At 41.7% G+C, this 22866-nt stretch overlaps 1 protein-coding gene and 1 long non-coding RNA gene across 4 annotated transcripts in view; one reads left to right on the top strand and one right to left on the bottom strand.

Moving 5' to 3' along the window:
- Window positions 1-3678, top strand: part of STXBP4 (syntaxin binding protein 4) — a 73576-nt gene extending 69898 nt beyond the window's left edge. For all 3 annotated transcript variants that reach the window (XM_026861082.1, XM_026861081.1, XM_026861083.1), the window contains one exon: window positions 662-3678. In XM_026861082.1, coding sequence (XP_026716883.1) covers window positions 662-773 — 112 coding nt within the window. In that variant the 3' untranslated portion in view covers window positions 774-3678. The remainder of the gene's footprint in view (window positions 1-661) is intronic.
- Window positions 1219-17651, bottom strand: LOC113486810. The gene is made up of 2 exons (XR_003399658.1): window positions 16505-17651; window positions 1219-12276 (listed from the first exon to the last, which is right to left on the bottom strand). It is a non-coding gene; the product is annotated as an uncharacterized LOC113486810 (long non-coding RNA).
- Window positions 17652-22866: the final 5215 nt, after the last annotated feature.

Here is a 22866-nt window from a genome sequence, read left to right on the forward strand (position 1 = left end):
AAGGTAAATCTGAAGTAGCCCATAGGCATGGGCTTTAGGTACTGTATGTAAGAAGCTGTGAGGAAGAGCTGCTTGTCTTTTATGGTGTATATTATACATACAATATTTTTCAGCTAGTTCTTATAATGAACTTATATTACAAAATTCATCTTTGCACTGACTTGACTATAAAAACTGTGAATTTATTAGCAAGGAGGTTTTTTTAAGTGAAAAGAAGCTATTTCCTTTACCAAGAACACATTATTCCAGAAGGGAGAAGAGGCTGTGTCTTGCCCACACACAGTATGGCTAGCATGCATACTACCAATCATAAGGTGTACAGTGTTCTCACCCGCAAACAGTAAGCCTGTTCCATTTATCTGTCCTTACCGAGCCTTGATCGGGTTCTTTCCATTCATATAGAAGTGTACCAAAAAACTAAAGCAGCTTAGACTGCATGTCAAATGTAGGGTCTAATATACTGGGAAATGAGACCTTCAGTCCAAGTTCTAGCACCTGGAAGACTCCACATCTTGTAAAAATCTCATAGTTACAAAAAAAAATTAAAAAAAAAAAAAAATCTGTATTTGAAAGTGTTGTAATAATCATCATAACTCCAGACTGTATCTGGTATTTCTTGTTTTGAGATTGGTAAACTTTTTTTTTTCTTGTTTCTTTTTAGCCATGTGACACAGACAACGTCATGGATCCATCCCGTGACAAGTGCACTGAGCTTGCTTTGCTCTGAGGATGATGACGATGGAATAAAAGAGCTTCCCAGGTCCAAGAGCTGAGGACAGCTGTTGACAGAAAGTAATTTGTCTAGGTTCCATATGTTAGTGAGAAGATGCACACTTTTAAATCTATGTACTTTCTAGTCTAATGTAATAGTACCTGATGACATTTCTCCCATTCAAGTCCAAGGAAGTTCTGCCATTCTTTAGCTGGGTTTATTGACGGTGCTACAAAAGATGCTGGTGCTGCAGAAGTTACCCTTCAATCCTTAATCTGTCCCAGTCTGGTGTGCAGGGATCAGTCTTACCTCAGGTTTTTTCATGATTTCTCTGATGGTATAACTCCACTGACCTGAAGTGAAATCTTCACAGCTTTGACCAGCATAAGAGATGGGACCATTGGTTGTACTTTCATGTGGTAAATTCCAGGTGATGGTTGACTGAAAGATGTAAGGTGAGCTTTTTCCTTTTTTTAACCAACACTAGTGAGTGTAATGTAGATGTCTTTAACTACTGAAAAATTTTATTTTTATGGAAGAAATTTGCAAATAAGTTTTGCTAATAGAAATCTAGCAACTTATTACAAGTATTGGAGCCCTAATGACATTTAAAAGAAGTACTGTATTAAGATTGGTGGCTGAGCTTTATAAAATGTAAGTCTTTGATAACTTGTCAAGTAAAAAGAAACAGTTTTGGTAGAGGACACCATACTCTGTTCACAATATGAGGCAAGAATTAAAATTATTCCGCTGTTGTACTCTGCTAAACTGATACATACATGCATCAAATACTTCAGTGGAAGCTGTGAAGTTTCAAGTACAATGAAACCTGTGAAACCACCTCCAGGATCAGCAGAAATCAGTCACCTCCTTAAAGCTGGTCTTTAAGTAGAAGAAAATAATTTTGTACACATTGGTGATAATTTAAAGAGGATAAAGAAAATGACGGGGTGCTCGTGCAAGCTAATGAACAGGTTACTGTACCTCAGTAGCACAAGATATTTTAAATCTCATTATTTACAGCACAATGTATGACGTCAGCTTTGTCAAATATGATTCTATGCTACTTTTTTTGGAGGTTCCTTTATAAATGTGCATCTATGTGTATAATATATATGGTAGGTGTTGATGAATGAGTGAAAGACCGACCTGAAACTTCGCAGAAGCACTGCTGAATATGCCAAAGGAAAACCCTATCTCTGACCTTCAGTCCAAGAAGAGCCGGATTGTAGCAGTGTGAAAAAGACACAGGCTGCAATCTGCATTTTTCTGAGCAGCATGCTTAAGGACTGCAGAACCTCCCTGGAAATGTTCAGGCACCCTTCTGCACTCCAGCTCACCTCTATTGGCCGATACAAAGGAATGAGGCTGTGCAATCACAATTTTTTTGAGGTCTGCCTTCAGCAGGTTTGGCACTGGATTTAAAAATCCTTGTGCTCTGAGGAATGGATATAAAGACCAGACTGATTTGCAGTTCTGGTGCCTGTGCCACACTCTCTGTCCTTAGCACTGCAGAGCTGTGCCGAGTCAGGCACACTGTAGCTGTTGATCCTTTTGAATCGATATACCTTCTTTTAAAGCCCAAGTCAAGTCTTCTTTGAACAGTAGAGCAGCAATCTATTGCATTTGGCCTGTGAGCTGTAGAGCACATCACCAAGTGTTCTTCCTGGAGGAAGAGTGTGTGTGTCTCACAAAAGAGTTTTTTGCAGGCTTGGCTGGAAGTAGATGTCAGGATATATTGGATAAGCAAATAGGAAAAAATGTTTTGCACTTTTAACTAGGTCAGAACCAAATTATCCACGAATATACACAGGTGGTGTAGATTAGAAGGAAGAGCTTGCTCAGCAGACCCACAGTAACTTATATTTCTAAGAAAACTTCTCATAGCAATAGCGCATAAATGCTTTAGCCTTATTTTGCTCCTATGGCTCCTACGTGCTTCACAGCTTCCTTTGTGTTCCTGGAGAACAGGATCTGAGGGGACAGAGCATGTGCTTCAGTTTCAGGGTTGGACACTGCAATCCCTTTTCTGAAAACGGCAGATTCATGACCCATAGAGGATATATAATGATCTGAATTCCTTGCGATATTTGCTGTAGGAGTTGTTTGGATGCTTTATGACAAGCCCTTTCAGTTCGTACTTCCATGCTATCCAGATTGCATATAGATTCCAGTTTCCCAGTGCTGTTCAAGAGAGGTTTGAATCTCCACTTGACCCTCACAAACTTGATTTATTCTGCTAGTGGCTCTGTGACAGCGAGCTGGGTGTTTCAAACAGGAAAAGCTATTTAGGGACAGAGACTATGGATCAGGCAGGCTGCATGAGCAGAGACTTCATAGAGACCTAACAGCAATTTAAAGCTGTCCTTCTGTTAGATCAGCTGGAGGAGGACAGCTCTGCACAGACTGCTTGCCCTTCCTGGGGAGTGGTAATGATCTCTGGCTCTGAGAGGCAATGCACAGCCTGCTGTGCACGAGAGGGGGAGAAATTGAGACAAAATGTTGGCAATCTGCCTGCTCTGCTTTACTGCCTCCACCCACAGATGAGAACATTTCAGAAACTTGGAGACTATTTCTCCCCCTCTTATAAATTTGCCTAGAAATTAAAGACATTAGAAATAGATCTCTGTATCTATCTAGCTGCTTCTCCCGTAAGCGTTACCTCTCCAGATAATCCACTCGTTCAGATTCTCCGTTATTGAGACTACATTTTCATACCTACAATCTCCAACTGTTCTAATCTATTTTTGTACGCTGGCATACTTGTTTCCTAGGTTATTTCTCTCTATCTCCTCTTGTCTCTTCCTTTCTGTGAAATAGTTTGTGAAATTATTTGGATTAAGCTGAAACTGTGTATATTGAGAAAATGGTTCTAGGATAGCTTCAAAAGAAATTGTAAAAAGCAGTTGGCAAAATGTGCAACACTGTAAACAACAACTTTTCGTTTTTATTCCAGAATAAAAAAATGTCAGTGGAAAAGAAATGAAAGTACATGTTATATCCCTTAAGATAATGAAACTACATCTTTACAAGGGAATGGCCATGGGGCCATAAATGATTCCCATACCTCTATTTATTTTCCTTGTAAAGGTGACATTGTGAAAAATACTGTTCTGGTACACACTGATGTTAATCTTTACCTGAATACTTGCCCCACATTACCCTTCAAATACTGCAAATATTCCAGTAAATTTAAAATGGCACATTCTCCCATGAAAGCAAACAGCTTAACACAGATACCTACACAGGCATATTAGATACTCAGCTCCACAGGCGATAAATAACTTCTTGTAACACTACTCAGTGTCTCAATAAATTAAACGATCCTTTCGTCAACCCCACCAGATAAATATAAGCACACATACATACATGAGCTGGCCATTCCATAAACATTGCTTAAATATTCACACAGTGGTCAGGCGGGTGCACAGCCAGGCAGTGGCTGCACTGTAGTTTTCTACAGTTAAATCTATAGAAAAGATACAGCTATTATGTAAGCAAATATATAAAGCCTCTATAGATTTTTATGATCAGTTATGAGGGAAAAACAACATTTGTTATTTGCACACTGACATTTAATACAAAGCAGGGACCACCTCAGAGACAACCTTACAGCACTAAAATCTGTTCTGACACTGCTTTCAGTTGGAGTCTGAAGGGCTCACATGTGTTTGCAGTGGTGCCAGGCTCCAAACAGAGAATTTCACTGTAATTCTCACAGTGTTATTTGTAAAGGATGATCCTACTCGGCCTCTGTTTAGAAAGCCTCCTGTTTGATACCATGCCCTTTAAAACCAGAACTGATGCAGACTACCGTTCCTCTTTGTACTCAAACATGTTTGTGGTGATGGAAATCTCTTGTGTACATCAGATTTCACTGATATAAAGTACTTATGTGATTAAACAGTACAAATCACTTCATCTATGTGGGCTATGCATGTTACTGAAGCAGGACTTGCTTACCTTCTAGAGCTGTTCTAGGCACGTAATGGGGTAAAACTCCAACGGTCAGCCAAGGAGAGAGGGAGAGAACAAATCTCACTTCTCCTGCTCTAACAAATTTTTTCAGAATTACCAAAACCCAACATTTAAAGGAAGCTAAAAAAGCAAATCAGGTGTGCTACAATGGCTGTGCAGATCTCAGTGGAGCCTCACCTGCTTTACTTATGCCCCCCTTGGTTGTAGTTGAAGAAACAGAAGCTAATGGTGTCCCATCGAGAGATCAGCTGGAGGCTTTAGCCTCTACTGCAAATTAAGGAATACGAAATTAATTATGCTAAAATGAGAAATAAAAGGTTATAAAAATAGAGGTAATTTTTAATTTTGTAACATGCTTTTCACTAGCTGGTTTACTGCAGAATATATTTGCTTTGTGGACACTATCTGTTGGGTGGCCTCATCTGCTCCTCAGACCAAGTGGCGTTGGCATTACCTCGGGCACCCGCTGCCAGAGAGAGACGGGTCTCACCATGTGCATTTCGCTGTGGGAGATAAACCTGACAAGCTGGAGTACTGAGAGACAGGTTCAGTCAGGTAAAGTGTTTAATGCAGGTTGAGCTATCCCACGTAACATTCACCATCTGTTTAAATGCTTCTCATGACAGGCTGCTTTATGAACCTGAAACATGGTTTGGTTGATTTCTTTAAGTCTGTTTCTGACATGCAAGAGGGTGTCTGTTGGTATCGAGTTAAGGCAAGGAAAATCCTTTAAAAAAAATGTTTGTTGTTGTGGAACAAGCCAGGCTGTGCAGGACTGACTAGTGGGAAAGGCTCTCCTGAAGCTCAGGAAATGCTGTTGTGACTTGGCCTGTGAAATCTTGACTTTTCTAGAAACTGATGGGATTCTTAACACTCTGTTCAAGCAACTCACTGAGTCAGAAACAATAATGCTTACTCCAAACCCAGCACCAAAATTCAGTGGCCTTTTTGCAAATACTGCTCTGAGTGACTTTTGTACAGCTCTACCTTAAGTCAGTAGTAAAACTTTTAAGTCAGCTCAAGAGCCTTTGTCCACTTCTGTGTTCCTGTTCCTCATGTATCAAACATACCTACCACCCTGCTTCAAGGAGCATCAGCTTGAGCTTCAGCTGCTGCAGCCAGCCCAGCCACACCAGTTCAAATAGAAACCTGTCAGGTCAGGCTCTGGGGCCAGCTTCACAGAGGTGTTTAGCAGCTTAAAGATGTTGATGGAGTTAATGGGAATTAGGTACTTAACCTACTTAGATGCTGCTATAAATGCTGCTAGGCATGGTTAGGTACCTAAATACCTTAGTAAATCTTTCCCCTTACTGCTTGCAATGATGGCATACCAAAAATCAGATACTAATGACTGAAGCCTAACCTTTGTCCTCTGTAACCAGCTTTGCATTTACCTGGGGATTGCTTTCAATGTAAGAGTAAAAATACCAGCCGTATCACAGGTTGTACCATCCAGATTCTGTTCATGTTTTTTGGTGGCTTGATTATTTATTGCTCATTCTAAATTTTTATTCCCAGAACAGTGGCTGATGTTGCCATGGATTTAATAGGTTAGTATTTTCATAACACTTTTCTAAGATATTTTATTACAAAATTATAGTATTGAATTCTGTTCCCACAAAGATGCAGTGAGTTTTATGTCATTCATCATTATTTCTTGTAGTTGAAAAAAATGGAATGGGCCAAAATCTGTGACAAATAAGAGTCTCATGTTTCCAAATGGGATGGGAATTTGAAATCTAATAACCAATACTGACTCTGTCCCCATGGTACAGCATCTGAGTCAAACCCAGACTAGTTAAAGCCGTTCATTTAAAGAGAGTATATGAACAAAAATCTTTATCCTTCCTGCTCCCCGTTATATTTTGGGCGGTTAGTCTGTCCCTGAAGCCATAAGGTCATGTCTGATCTGATGTATATGATAAGGATCTCCCTTTACAACTTCCAGGATTAGCTGAGCTTAAATATGTATAGGGTTGGCTACTGTCTAAGGGTATTTTCTTGCATTAGAGTATCTGTATCTTCTAGGTTCAGCTACTCTCAACATAACAGAAAGGACAATGACCTGTTCAGTAGTTACAGTGGTGCTCAAGACACAATTTAGTCCAGCATCGTTTCCAAAACATACATAAGGTGTGTTCTTCCTTCCAGTTATGAAGGACATGGATGAATAGAGATATTGAACTGCAGCTATATGATGCCTTACTATTCACTGGTGGCAGCAAACACAGAAGTTTGCTGGTATGATCACTCGACATGGAAGAATCCAGTTGTCAGGACAGTCATTATGGGGAATATCAGTTTGATTGCTGAGCTTCTTGGCTAAAAGCAAACCATGAAAAATAAGTAGTTTTGCTGCTGCTTTGAGTAAGTATCTTGGTTTCAGCTGGGATGGAGTTCAAACCACAATAAGTCATGATTTCACTCTGACCCCCAAAAGCCACGGACTGATCAGAAATGTCTTAATCTCTCTAAGTACCCTGCTCTTTAGCTATTAAACAATCAGTATTTCCCTATGGCCCAATTATTATTATCAAGAACAATCCCTGCTCTTGTACATGAAGAGAACTCATTAAAATGGAAAAAAGAAACAAAATTATGTTTATGGTCTAAAATAAAAATATAACAATAATAGCACTGATATGGAAAAGAGAAAGGAATTTAGGTAAGGCAAAGCATTGGGGTTCCTTCTAATGTTTTCATTTTTACTCCAGAGCCTGGTAAAGCATCACTGTTCCTTCCCAACCCCAATGGCCTGAGAAAACCAACAAGGGCCTGGAGCTCTCGGGACATTGAAGATTTCCATCCCCAAGCAGCAGGCTCAACTGCATTTTTTAATCTCGAGTCTGTGCCACTGGAGACCCTAACGTTAGGTACTGTAATTAGTCACCATGGGGGTTACACGTTCCAAGTCAAAGACAACTGTACATAATTGATGTCATGGCATGAGCAGGAGCAGAGAAGCCCATTAAGAAAGCTGCCTGTCACTCTCAGGTCATATTATTCCTTCAAATTAAATACAAAAGTGTTGTAAATAGTAAAGATACAGCGAAACAGGAAATAGGACACCAACAGTGTTAATGTATGACTGACTTGTTCTTTGGCTTTGAAAGATGCAACCAAAAGGAATCATTGTTATTAAAGGAAAATGTGTAAATGTAATTAATTTCATCTTATTAATTTGTCCATCTGCTCATCTTTGGGAATGTATTCTAGTCACCTGGGCCTAAACTTTCTATGTATGTGGTTAACCCATTCTGATTTTTTCTGAAGTAGCACAGTGATATAGGCTCTGGTGTTCCAATAACCATTTAGAGTCCTGCAGGGAATTATATAAAAAACAAAAATCAAATCAATAGTAAATGTACACTAACAGGAAAGTCCTGCGGCTGGCTGAAGATAATAGAAAAGTCAGTTTTACTGCTGTGCTCAAAGGTTGTTTGGTACAAAACTCTGACGTCTCTTTTCAGTCCGGTTTGTTATCATTGCTTGTCCTGACTGTCATGTATACACAAATTAATCGACTTAGAGTTTCAGAAAAGTGAAGGAAAAGGCCTTGGTAACTTCACATTCATAAAAATACAGCTTCCCTCTTATAAGAAAACTAGTTAGCCATTAGGAATGAAGTTTTGCTATGGCGCAAGTGGGTGCTACAAGAGGACTCCTCCAGGCAAAGGACAGCTATTGCCCGGAGAGGTGAGCAGCACAGCAGGGCAATTAGCAATCTGGTTTCTGATGTGGCCGAAGGAAATTGCTGCTCTCCAAGTAAGGAGAAGTATCTAGTTTCTTTTTTTGCTATAACCAGAAAGGAAAGGCAAGCCAAGGGACTCTGCACCTGGGAGTGAAGACAGTGGTCACAGTGCATCATCACATCCTTGAGTCCGCAGTGCATGAGAGCTGGTTCCTGAGAAAGGATCATTACCAGGTAAGCTCTTCCTTGTTCTAACAAATTCTGGCTTATTGTAGTGGAAAGTCCTCAATCCAAAAAAAAGTTAGCTCTGTAAAGGTACTGACAAATTCTAGCTCCAGGCAGGAAAGCTAAATAAGACATGCACAGAAGTGTCCAATTCCTTGTTAAAACCAAGGCGACAGCACAGCCTCCTATCTCTTATTGTACTAACTGCCTTCAGCAGTTGTTCATGGTCCTGATGCCATCACAACATCCATCTATGGCTCTCCTCTTGCCCTACCCAGTTCTGATCACTCCCCTAGAGTGACACAGTTCTCAGCTGCCTTTTCCCTGTCATCTACCATGTTCCCAAGGGAAAGACTGCAGCGCTGACGACTCCCAAGCAGGTAAAATGAGTTTGCAGTAATCCCAAATACCTGAGGTAAGAAGCACAGCTGTGCCATGGGGGCTGAAGGCTTTAAGAGCAGGGAAGGACAGGGAGTCAGATGGCCATATATGCCTTATGTCATGTGTCCCTGCCAGGGCTGGAGCCTAATTGGATTTCACAAATGTGACTTCTGTGTCTCTTGATCAAAAAAACAAATCTCAAGAAGTTTCAAATAAATCCCTACCTCAAAGTTTGCCTCCCAAAGACAATAATTATAGCCTCATTTCAGCTTCTCCTCTGCCCCAAAACGGTGGTAAAATGAAAACTTAAAAATTACTGCTTTAAAACAAATGAGAAGCAAAGCACAACGAGCAGATCTGCTGAATTCCTGGGTGCACTGAATAAAATCAGTCATGTGATAATGATGGGATTTTCTAGCACACCTTTTAGGCATGCAATTTCTGTATTAAATCTATTCAGACATCCCTAGAACATCTGTTTCTTCTATAAAACGGGAATAACAGCCACTTTTTACAGTGCATTGACAGCTACAGATAAAAGCATGATAATTGCTAGTAGTGACTACTGCCTAACAAGAGATTTTCATGGAAGTTAACCTGTCAAGATTTTTAAGACTATTTCACATCTACATGCAGATTCTGGATAAGAACCTCAGCTATGATAGCCCTGTGCTGGTTCACACAGATCTAGGAGGGGGGGTACATGTTAAAATTATAGTGAACTGTGAGATTCAAATCGATTCAAGGCTCTCTTGCAGCCAGATCACAAGGGCGCTGATGTCTGGGGTCGAGGCAGGAGAGGGAGCAGAGCTCTCCCTCCGAGGCTGCCTGTTCCCTCTGACTTGCTGTTAGTATGACCTAAAATCAGTTGGAGCTGCTTTAAAGCACTGCTGCAATGGGCTGCTCTACCTCCCTTTGGGGAGACACTGAAACACCTGCTAAAATACCGGGATAGCCCAAAAAGAGCCAATTATAGCTAATGCCCGGGAAGATCCACAGCTCTACAGCAACATGGGTCCCAGCTGCTTTTCATCTATCTCCCTCTTCCCCTATGTTTATTCATGAGCCAGGGCGCAGAGAAGATGAAAAGGCTGTTAGCAGACTTCTCCCCGGAGTCACCACTTGAAATGGTACCACAGTTCCAGGGAAGCCTCGCCTCCCTTCTTAACAAGACCGATCGCATGGGACCGCTGTAGCTCCTCTGTAGTTCTCAAGGCAAGCAAACATTATCCTCATTGTCCAAACACTGAGGCACAAGAAGTCACTACACCCAACCTACTTTGGTAAGATCCCAGAGCTAGAGTGAAATTTTACCTCTCTTGAAAACCCCAATGGCAATATTGCGATGGTTTCGCTTGGTGCCAGGCTGTTCTTCTGGTCTTTATGGCACCACACGAGCAGCTGTAAAATAGCACCTAAAAACCAAGGGACAGGGAAACATGAACTGCTTTCATGCAGGGCTTTAGCAGAGTAAAATTCTGCAGCAGGAAACCTGGCTGACGTCTTTTTTTTCCAACAGGGAATGCAGCTATTGGAGCAGAAGGAAAAACCATGCCAGAATTAAAGCAGAAAGACTTTGGGAAGGCACCAGCTCAGAATAGCTCCTGCCATCCTTTGTTACACCCTCGCCCGTGAGCAAGGATGGCCAGGAACAGGCTGTCAGGGTTCTCTGTATGCAACATCCTCTGCTAAGGAATAGAAATTACTCCCCTGAAGCACCTACAATCTTGAAAAAAGATAAATCAGACTGATTTTTTTTTTTTTAATTTTGAAGAGAACTGTTATAAATATTGAAAAGGAGTCACATCTCCCGTTATCTATTATAAAACTGGAAAGCTTAAAATTATTTTTTTTTCTCAGTTGATTTTCAGACTCTCCTTACTGCTGTCTGTGCTGAAGCCTTATCACAAGGGTGTCTCTGAGTGCTGAAATGCATATTCCCTAAATGAACCAGAAACATTTTCTGTCTGTAACTACAATGTATGTTAGAGCTACAAAATCCTCTCCCGTGAACTCATGCATATTTTACTTCTTCTTAAAATTTACAAGCACCATCAGATGACAGCAAATCCAATAATAAAGCCAGTGTTACCTTTGCAGAAAAAAACAGTGGCATGGACCATGATGGACCCTTTTCTGGCTCTTATACCAGAAATGCAATGTTCCACAGATTTCTTAGATTTTAAAAACCAGTCAATCTGGCAGTATAGCACCTGAGAAATTTCAACAGCCTAGTGAGAGTGAATTGTTTTAGCAGAGATTACACATGAGCTACTAATCTTAGAATAATAAAGCCTTTGACTGACTTCCAAAGGACCTCAGTACAACTCATAAGTAAACTAGTCTCGCCTACTAGTAACCCAGAGTAATCAAGGTGCTTTCCTGTATCTTGCACAGGTTCCCCACCCAAGCCAGACTGGACCTGCAGCATGCCGAGTGCCTTGACCCGCTCTGATGGGCTGAGGATGGCTCAGCTCTCAACCACCGTTCAGCACCTGGCAGGATCAAACCCTCAAAATCTAACTGGGATCTAAGCGGTTCAGATTTCTTATGATGAGCAATTATTAGACTGTTTGCTAGCAAAATGCAGAAATCTGCAATAACTGAGATCAGTACTGACTCTGTTACTAAGCAGATGCCATCTCCCAACCTCTGAGCAGCTCATTAACAGGGCTTGAGAGAGCAGCAAGAGGATATTACTGTGAGATTCAGAGAAATATAATGTACTGTACAGGTCTTCTTACTGGAAACAACCACCTGGCTGTCATGTACAAGAGGCTTCTGATCCATCGATGTCATAATAGACCTCGTTACTTTATTTATATATGAAATCACACAGATAACTTCTGCAAATATTTATTTGGGATACAGATGTTACTCTCTTAAGATACCTCCTGCCTACAGGAAACAGAGGTAATGAGAGAGAGAGAACACTGACAGAAACTGAGAGACTTGTCCACTTGCAGCAATTGGTGGCAGAGGCTGAAGAGCTGAGCCTGGTCACCAGCCTGGTGCTTTAACCCTGGTACTGAACTGTGTTGATAAGTGAAGACTGCAGATCAGGTGTAAACATTTAAGTTAGAAGAAAATTTTATTCTTCAAACACAGTATTAAAATAGGGTTCAGAACTTTTCCACCTGATAACACATGGAAGATCATTTCCAGTGATGAAGACTCCTGGACAGCATGTATGATAAACATCAGGTTTAGCTCTGTGCCTTTCAGGGTTGTTGCACAGCTCTTCCCACACAGTAGGAAATCTCGACGTGTCTCTCAGTCTTGAGGTGCCCTGTAATTAAAACCGAATTATAAGGGATTGTAAACAGACCAAGAGCGAACAGATTTCTCAGACCCATGACCAGGAGTACAGGATGCAGACAGCTGTGATAGCCCAGCACTCCAATATCTCAGGGGAGCCTGGGTCTAACACCCACTGCTCAAGGAAATTCAAATGAATGAGACAATATGGCCCTGCTTGCAGAAGGGACAGCTTTTTCAAGGAAGAACTCACATAATATAACAGTTGAAAGTCAGTTAGATAGCAACCAAGATAAAATAATGGTGCTGGATGTCTGAGCAAAGCATCAGAGAAATGTTTGAAACATCTTGTCTGCAAGTCTATTGCACAGTTTTGTTTCTATTGCATGGAAGCTTCTTGGCCATAGAGGGATTTCAAATGCCTCTTGGCTCCAGTTCTCACCAGGACAGAGAGGAAGGAGTGTCCTGAGGAGCGAAACAATCACTCAGTTGTACAAGTGCAAGTGCAAAGTATTGTGAAAAGCTGATTGTACTCAATGGAGTTAGCGGATGAAATGCCGTATCCATGGCATCTAAGAAGGTGACTCATGTCACCGCTATAAATACTAACTTGCTTGCAAAGAGTATATTCTAGTAAATTCTGCATTTGTACTGCGTTTGCATAACCAGCTTGTGCTAAGGGTCCATTTCTTCCAAAGTTAATAGTGTACCTCTCTGGATGAGTTACTGGTGTAAAAGAGCTGAGGCCTAAAGAGACCCAGTTGCCCTTTTCTCAGCCAACGGCACTGAGGACGGACCAGCAGGCAGCTCACCCCAGGCTGAGTGTGTTACCAAGGATTATTACGAGTGCCTGAAAGCAGTGAGGAAACATCTCTGTGTACATATTCAAGAGCTACATGCAGTAACTGTAATGCGAAATGTTTGCATCACACAGAAACAAGTCACTGGCTCCTCTCTGACGTTGTTTAGTGCTTTCAACCACTGAGAATATAGTGATGCTGCCTGGAAAGAAAGGTAGCTGCAAATGGGATAAACGTTAAATAGTTGTGTGCCAGCTTATTTGGATCTTTCCTGGGAAGCAAGAACATTGCGGAAGAGTATTTGAAAGTTCCTAGAAGAAACAACAACCCTCATAAGGTAAAGACATCAGGCAGGGCTCCACTGGCGATCTGGAATTCACATCAGCAAATAGCTTTGGATGTTTGCACTTGAGAGGAGACTGTAACTTGCCTCCCTAAGGAAAAACGGGAAGAAAAAAAAAAAAAGGCAGCCTCTCCAAATTGACAGAAGTGCCGTTCGCTTCTGAGCTCAGGAGCTCAGTGCCACTGAAGTGAATGCAAAGATGTCTGGATTTCAGAACATGCTGCTCCCCCAGCTAATTTAATGAGCACAGAGACACACTCCTCTCCTTTTCTGGCTAAACATTGAGGTACATGAGTAAAGCAGTGGGGAAGAGAGGATTGTATTCATGGCTGCTCTATAGTCAGAGATCTTCAGGTGATATAAATAGGAATTTTAAAAAATAATATATTGAATTCTTAATCATTTTTAGGAGATACAAACAACTTTCTCATTATAGAGAAGAACCTTCTCTCCCCTTGTTTAAATATTCCCTAGCTCAGTAACGGAGGAAGAAAGTTGGAAAGCTGTGTTGGTTCAACACTATGAGTCCTTGAAAAAAATATTGAGAGACGAGCACATCCAGGGTCTCAAAACAGTTGAAACTTAGCAGCTTCAGTAGTTTTTTGCATGTGTTATTTTATGTCTTGAAATTCTGATAAAATGGAAAAATAATCAAATTGGAATCCCATTATTATGTACCTTCCTTAATATTAGTCATTTCCCAGTATATTAATTTTTTCCTAGATTAATTTAAATGTGTAACAGCACTTGATTGAACAGAGAAGCATGGGTAGACAGTATTCCAACATCACTGTGAACATCTGTTTCAAGTTACCAAAATTCCAGCTGAAAAACAAATATTTTCACTATAAATCAACCAAAACATTATCCTGAGTGTTGTAACAGATGCAAAATTATTCTGGCTCACTCTGCCCTGTGGTTTGGCTCTTTCCTTAAAATTGCTGTGAGTATATTTATTTACACACTTCAAGAAATGCACATTTGAAATGGCTATTTAAGCTTACTTAGAATATGTCTGGTGTTAGTTCAAAGCTAATGGTCAGTTGATAGATTATCTTATTAACTACAGATGCTACCACTTAGCATAAATTCTAGTCACAACGTTTCAGATAAACCTGGTCTAGAGTGACACTCAAAGTCCTGCTCAAGTGTTTTGAACACGTCAACCCAATACTACTAGAAATGATGACTGAGTTTGTGCAAGGGAGAGTCTGTTTTGGTTTCTATATTCATTCTGTTCCGGTGTGCTTTGGTGGGTTTTTTAACCCCACCATTACTGCTGCTATTCATCTTCAGTTTCACAGGCTAAATGAATCAGAAGGGATATTGATTTAGCTGAAATAAAGCAATTAGATTCAGTTACTAAACATGAAATTTGGAAGAAGGCTTTGCAAGAGGCTTCCTGGTTAATGGTCACAGGTTGTGAATGAAATGGTCTGTTTAGGCAGAAACTGCAGTTCTATACTTTTAGGTGTTTAATTGCACTAAGCTGCATCTGGGCAACTCTGATTAAAGAGGCTTTCTGTTTTTGAAATATTTGATATGTAACAGATAAGCCAGACATGGAGAGAACTGAAGTACAGTACCATAAATAACAACGGAATCTTGCAAGGGGGAAAGAGAAAAGTCCTTTTGGTTTATCCCTCTTTGCATAAAATATACTTTGGACGAAGAAACAACGCTGTGTTTTAAATGGATGACATGTAATTGTTAATCATCTTCTGTCTTAAATGCTTGGAGAAAAACAGTGTGTATAGACTAAATATAACTGTGCCTTTTGTGATGGTTGGGAAATGGGAGCTGCAGGCTAGTTATCCAGCCCACAAACAATAGGAACACATGGTCCATCCAAAGATGGGATGATGGCAAATGGAGCACTTCAGGGAAGTAAAAAGGCTCAACTCACGCTCTCCCTGTGACAGCAGCGTGTGTCAGACTGGGGTTTTCAAGAGTCTGTGTCAAAGTGAACAGGAATCGTACAAGGAGGCTCAGCCAGAAGCACCTGCATTACTCTCCTTCAGAGATGTCAAAGTTGTTACAAAACTCTAGGACCACATTTTCTAAAGGCAACTTGTTAATTAAGGCATAACAGTTAAAAAAAAAAAAAAAAAAAGCTGCATATATTTAAAACAGCATAAGAATGTGTATTTTGTTCAACATTTCTATTTGTAAAGAGATTGAAACACATTCTATATGCAGTAGGCTGCATCCCATTATACATTTGCTTTATATATTGTTAATTAGACCGAATTTGGGCCTCAAAAAGAAAAATCTCATTAAAATTCTGATTAGTGATGTTGGCAAGCAGCCATCTAAAAAGCCTCTATTTCTTCCTTGATAAGTTTGAAACAGCTATAATAAACAGTAAAAATAAGATCACAGCCTTCTTTCTCATGCCAATCAACATAATGTATTCTCCAGGTCAAAGCCATTTAAGGGAAAATACAGGAGTAGGAGATCTTTATTTCCTTGCATACATGCTGTCAGATGGCTATAGCAAACTGTAAGTATGTTTATGCCCTTCGGCGGTTTAAAAAAAAAAAAAACAAAAAACAAAAAACGAAGACCAGAAACCTGCCTATGAAAATGCTAGTTGTGAGCCTTCAAAACCAACTTGTTTTGCAAGGCAATTAATTAAAAAGGGTTTTTTAACAGCTTTAAAAATGAATGGGAATAAAAATAATACAAAGCCGGCTTTAATATTAAACTATTTATGTCCAATATTTTCAGTATAACTTTCTGCCTGATGCTTTTGATGTAGCTTATAGTCTACATGCCTGGCCAGGAAACATACGGACAAGAATATCTTTAGTCCAAATACAGTCAGTTATGCACCTACTTTACTGCAGATCAGAGCAGATAACTTTAAAAGAAAATATGACATTTAAAAAAAGTCAACGGCAGAATAAAGCAACAAACAACAGCAATGCTTCTAAGCTCCCTTGTGCCCGCAGTATATTGAAGGGGTATTATGGTACAGCTGCCAGCTATCATTGTATTCATCTCAGTTAACTTAAACATTTCACTTCAATGCATTAAAAGAACTTTGCAAAGCTGACGGCACAAAACCGAACATTGTTTGACATGGCAAATATCGTGCATCTCCTTTAATGTACATCTTTTCTGTACACATCTGTCCTCACAGGAGTCGTTAGCAATTAGTCTAATTTTTCAGAAGATAAAACAGGGAGCAGGACTTCTGCAGAGCTGCTGACTCCAGCAGAAAGGAGAGGTAGGAGGACTCGTGGTTTGAACACTCTGAATCTGCTCCCTTCCCTCGGAGCGCAATCCCCAGAGCGCAGCTGCTCCGTCCTGCGTCACAGCACGCGGCAGCCCTGGACACTGGTGAGACAAAGCCAACATATGATTATGGGAAAATACCTCCTTTTCCTTTTGATAAACACAGAGCCATACAACTGAAATCCAGCTTTGTGATGCTCTGTACCGGTAAAGCTGATTCTATATTTGAATATACATTTTAAAAATCCAAGTTACTCATAGTCTGTTTTTCCCAAGCCCTTTTAAACTGTAATCTTGAGAGATCTAATCAGACTTTCTGTATCAAATGAAGTAGAGAGATACAAGCATGGAATCCAGGGTACATTTGCCTCTTAAACCAGCATTCATTGTTACTGTCTCTATGTTGCATTATGATATTTGCATAAGTAGGTTTCCAAAAACCTGGGAAGCCTGGTACGCTGAGATTTAACGTATTCAATGTGCATATTCTGATACTGAGACAGCAGCTAGTTTCCAACTGAAATTTCTGATGAGAGATTTAAGCAGAGTAAAATGGGCCATAAGAGAGATGGTAATTTAGCAGAATCCCCCTGGCTGGGCTAACGAAGGGTACTGCAGGCTGACATTAGTATCAGAAACCTGTTCTGCTGCTGCAGATAACTGATGGTGGGAGTACAAAAAAAAAGAGAGGGGGAAAAACAAAACCAAACCAAAGCAGTCTCATCGGCAAACTTAATGAATCTAAAACCTACAGGATAAACTGCATACAGGTTAATAATGTGAGTTTCTGCACTACTTGCTGCTCTTTTAAAATATGTGCAGTTACAGTGATTGTTTCATAAAGAGACAGAGCACGACTGTAATGCTTTTATGTTAGAAGCCTGATTTTAGTCTGTAGGAATTTTCCCAGTTTTCCACAGAAGGTCAGGCTTTCTTGCCAAAGAGAGGTTTACCACGTTTCTGGGTTCTTAATAATCTAAACCCATGGGATTAAGAACTGGTTTGGGTTTTCTGCTTTTTTTTTTTTTTTTTTAAGAGGGAAATCTGGGAGCAAGGTCACAAAAGTACAGGACAGAAAGAAATCCCGAGCTTAGGACAGCCTTGCAAGCTGCAGCCCAGTGTACTAGTCAATCCAGTGACTTCCACAGACCTCACTGAAGACCATTGGTTTTTCAGAATCAAGTTTACAGAATCTACTAGGTTGGAAAGGACCTTGAAGATCAACTAGTCCAAGTTCTACAGATCCAGATTTGATAAGCCTATGCATGCAGAATACTTCAGGCTAAATTCTGCCTGACCTTCCCCAGCACCATGCTGCCAGCAAGCTCTCTGAAAACAGCCATCTGAAGTCAGAGAAATCTGGGTCATTGACTTCAATAGAAACTGAATAAGGAGAAGATGCTCAGCTCCTGCACCTTTCACTCCTCCCTTCTGTTACAGCTTTGCCTGGGGATGGGCTGTTTTATTCTGTGCTCGTGGGTGCTCTTCTGTCTCCAGTAAAACCAATGCCAACTTCCAAAATCAAACAGCCTGAGCATGTAAGAACAGCTATTTCTAACTGTCTTTCTGCAGCATGCAAGCCAAAAGTGAGAAAGAAGAGGAATGGGAGCGCAGAGGAATAAATGGAAGGATCAAGTTGTTTCTCCCATTGGCACCAGCTGGGAGTTGTCCTTATTCAGGGGAAGGTCTGACTGCAGAACAGGCCAGTTCTACTCTGTTACTGCTTGTCTCAATCCAGTTCTGTCATCTGGCTGCTTAGATCTCCTGAGTCTAAATAATGCACCAAGGCACCAAGGGCACTAGGTGCTTGAAACAGGCTTGAGAGTCTGGTTAATGCTTTACAAGGTTAAGGTTGCTTTAAAAAGCATAGCGGAGTGTTTGTTCCAACAATGTAGTCATCATTGAGAGTAACACTTGCTGAGTTCAAACCAGGTCAGCTGCCCAGGCAACTACATGTATTTGATCTACTGTCATGGTAAAGGCTGACTGTAAACTTTGGCAGAGAAAATTACTAATCTTTCAACTCCTAACATATAAGCAATGACTAGTAATACCTATTTTTCTGAGAACTGGAATGCCTTTTGGAACCACGCCAGATTACTTAAGAGAAGTTCCTCTGCCATCATCCAAAAGCAGTTCTAAACCTGTCTCTCCCACTTTCAATTAAACCATAAAAAAAAAAAAAAAAAAAAAAAAAAAAAAAAAAAGGTGGGGGCAGATCATGGTTCATTCAACAAGCATTTTTCCTCTTGTGAGGAGCCACAGTGGATCGCTCAGCTGCACACCACGTGGACAATAAACATAAATTTTTAATTAAATCAGCGCTGCTGGTAGCGGCTTTAGAGAGCCAAGCCAAGCTACTTCCAGAACCTCTACGATGGTGAAGGAAGTGGGGGACAGGCTTTGCTCCTTGGTGCTTCTCAACCCTGTCTTCAAAAGCTGCTGCTTTTTAGCTCCAGTTAGGGTGTGGGTATCTGAACGTACCCCTGTGGTTTTTTTACGTACCTCTGAGTTATGCGTCACATAGTACAGCTGGAAATGTACCACTATGAGGCCAGTCGGGGAACTGTGTTAGGACAAATTGCAACAAAGGCTGAATCTTAAGTCTGTTCAAATTCTCATCTCTGTTTTTTTGTGCATCTCACTCAATACTTTCATCCATTGTTTTGGCTCCTACAGGCGGAGGCAGGGATCACTGTGTTGATAAACCAGCAGGTATTTAAGGTACTGTAAACCATTTGCTTTTCCTATCCGTCCTGTGCCTTGACCCAAAAGGCTGTTCTCCTGCATTATTTATCCTCTCTCTTCACATTGTAGCTTGTTATCCTTCCCCCCTACTTTTGCAATTCCTTTCTTCAGACAGAACATATTTATAAGAAAGCAACCTAACAGAGGAATTCGGTGACACTGGCAGTCCAGCTGTGACCATACACATACCTGATGAGAGGATGTTTTGCTCAGGTTCAAGAGATTTCTCAAACCGCAAATATAGTACTGGTGCCTACTGACCCCCGAGACAGAATGAGAGAGGAAAGGACAGGATTCTTCAGACCCATCTCTATTTAAGTACATATGGAGCTCTAGGTCACAAGTCGACTGTGCTACACGTTCTTCCAGCACAGGACGGGGCATCTTTCATCTTTCCATCTATCAGTATTGACATTCATGCCGAGTTATGATTATTGCACAGTCCTGGCCCACTTTTATCTGTGTTTATGGAGAAAATACAAGTAGATCCCCTGTAAGATAGCGGGTATCCCTAATTAAAACTTTCTGTATGGGAAAGAAAAAACACCATCTTGTTTCCAGAAGATATTTCAGAACAGAATTCCCAATTCCATTGCAAGCTGTGGAAGAGCGATAGAGACGAGAATGGGAACTGCAGCCAAAACAATGAAGAAAACACCGTAAGGCCTATACCAAACATTTTTTAACTTAGAACAAGCAGCATCTCCTTTGTAAAACGTTTAAAATAACTTTTTTTTTTTTTGGGGGGGGGGGGTATATAGCTCTTTACTCGGTTCTGAGCGCAGGGCCGCGGGTGGGTTTGGGAGGGCGGGTGACAGGTGCAGGCGACACTCCCCGCTGACAGAAACCCCGCAAAACAGTCGTGTGCCCCTGGTGCTGCGGGCGTCCGCGGTCAGAGCGCTGTTGCCGACTGCCCTGCATGGCCGCGGGAACCAGCACTGCCCTGCCCGGCGGGGCGGGCCTGTGCTGCAGCAGGGCTCTAGGCCCGGTGTGCTTGGCCTGCGGGCAGAAGGACCCCTGAAAAGTGTAAAGGTTTTTGGAGCTCAAAATAGGCTTTTCAAATTGTTTTTGCTAAAGAAAATAACATCTTAAAAAAAAAAAAAAAAAGGGTCGTGGAAAATGGTACATTAACTTATGTGTGCTTGGTTAGAAAAAAACAGGATCTTTGAGCCATAAAACCGATTGCATTTCTGTGATGAAAATGCCAGGGGCAGAAACATAAACATTGGCTGAGGTTTATTTTTTTCAATTGGGAACCGATCAAGATATTTTCTATACAAAATCTAAGAAGCTGTCATAGTCCTAAATAAGCCATAAAGTAAACATTTTATGGGTGAATGCTGAGAACACATGACAACAAACAGCGTTTTGGTTGGAAAATGTAGAAAGCCAGCTAGTGTATCATTAGCTCTGTTCTGGTTGTGTGAGCCTTACCTGGAGCGTAGCGCGTGGGGTCAGCCAGTGGTCAAACTAGCGTGAAGGTTTTGGGGGCCACCTTTGGAAAAGTAGCTAGTGAAAATCAGTAACTTGCAGGTACACACAACACTAGTGTTCAAAGAACAGAGTGTCCTGACAGCCTGGCAATTTAGGCTACTTGGTGTGAAACCTGCCTGTGTGGCAAGGCTGGAGCAGTCCTGTTGTAGTGTGGGGCTGAGAACACCACCTCAAGCACTGCACGCAGGTATTTTGCTGAGCTTTTCTGGATATTCCATATATCAGGAAGAGTTGTTTTGGCTTTCTCATCCTGGAAATGCCCAGCTCCTGCATGTTGGGAATGCAGGGTCTGTAACTGCAGTCCTTGGTATCTGGTTGCTAAATTTTGATCCACATTTGCACAGATCTACACATAATTTATCCTATTTAATGTCAAGTAGTGAAACAGTGCAGTTTTCCTGTCGTTCTGTTGCACTGAAAATGCTGATTTTTTCTGTCAAGTCTGTTTTGTCTGTATTGGTCAATAAACATAAAAATGTAAGAATTCTGCTCAAGTTGAGCTTTCATTACATCCCTAACTAAATCTTGTCTGTTAACAGATGTGCCCCAATATCCTCACTGCTTTTACCTCTTCTGTTTGGTCTGCATTGCTTACCAAGTCTCCTAAATGTATCTTTTTTTTTTTTTTTTCTCTATGCTGCACAGAAAAACATTCTGTACCCCATCTGCATACGGATTGCCACTCGTTGCCCTAATCTTTCTGTCACTCACTCTGTACCTCTGTAATTAAAGGTTTCCAGTAACTAGCAATTTGGCCGTCTGAGGCAATGTTGGTATGCGTACAATCATTTCATAACCTAGTGCTTTTTTTCTGGTTAGGTGACTTAAAAACTACTGTGCTGCCACTACCACGTTCCTGCCTGAAGCCCCCCCGTCGTGAACCGAGCCGCCTCACTGGCATTTGAAGGTTTTTCCATAACCCCTGCTCAGTCGTGCCATAAATATGTCAATATTACGCTGTCTCTGGTTCTGAAGGGCCTGACGGTTATGGTTGCCAGTCTTCAGGTTTTGGTTATGCCAGTGCAATTTTACCAATTTAAATGGACTCTGATTAGTTGCTTGGTTTAGTCTGATCATTTGAGCAGACAGTGCATGTAATCCTAGGCAGATATGTAAGGGGAGAACGTAACTGTTCAGGGCAGTTTTCAGCTTTTCTTTTTAATACTGGGCACCCCAACTCAAAGTTTATGCGCATAATTTATTTGCTTATAGTCAGTATTTATGAGTATTTATGGTAATTTATATTTGCTACTGGTGAAAGAACTGACTTTTGAGGAAAGGGTAACAAGTAAATACAGATGGTAAAGCTTTGCAAAATGCCATCCAAAAACGAGAGGCAGGGAGATACAAATACCTACAAGCACCAAAGGGTGGAAGTTACTACAGCAAGACTGGAGTTCTTGAACAGTCTACGTGGAGAGGGCTCAGATCCTGAGGGGGTGGCTGAAGGCCCAGGCGGATGGAAAGGCAAACCCTGCTTGCAACGCGGATCTTAGCAAGGAGAGAGGAAAGCCCCTGCCGGCACAAAACTGGGACAAGAGAGCGGGAACCCTGCTAGCGGTGACAGCTCTCTCGCCCTGGTTCATCTTGGTAACTGGTGAGAGAAGCAATCTGCTAACGGGAGTGAGACCTAGGGGAGATCTGTGCGGCTCAGCCTCGGTGCTCACAAGCCCAGCAACCGGTTCCCGTAGAAATGGGTGAAAACACCACCGGCCTCGCCTCCCCCGGGGCGCCAGGGCGGCTTCCCCCCGCGGGGCTGAGCACGACCCGCCTCCCCTCAGGCGGCGGCACGGCCCGGGGCCCTCAGGCCGTCCCGCCCCCCCGAGGGGTGCCGCGGCTGCTCCCCGCTGCCCTCACGCTCGGATGCACCGAGCGAGGTCAAACATTCAAACTCATTAACATTCCTCCCGGTTACCGGGGAGACGGCTCCCGCCCGCGGCCTGGCCGGGCGCGGCTCCCCGCGGGGGCGAGGAGCGAAACGGCCGCGCTCCCACAG

The sequence above is a fragment of the Athene cunicularia genome, assembly GCF_003259725.1.
Source record: "Athene cunicularia isolate RWA chromosome 18 unlocalized genomic scaffold, athCun1 chr18_part1, whole genome shotgun sequence".
NCBI lineage: Eukaryota > Metazoa > Chordata > Aves > Strigiformes > Strigidae > Athene > Athene cunicularia.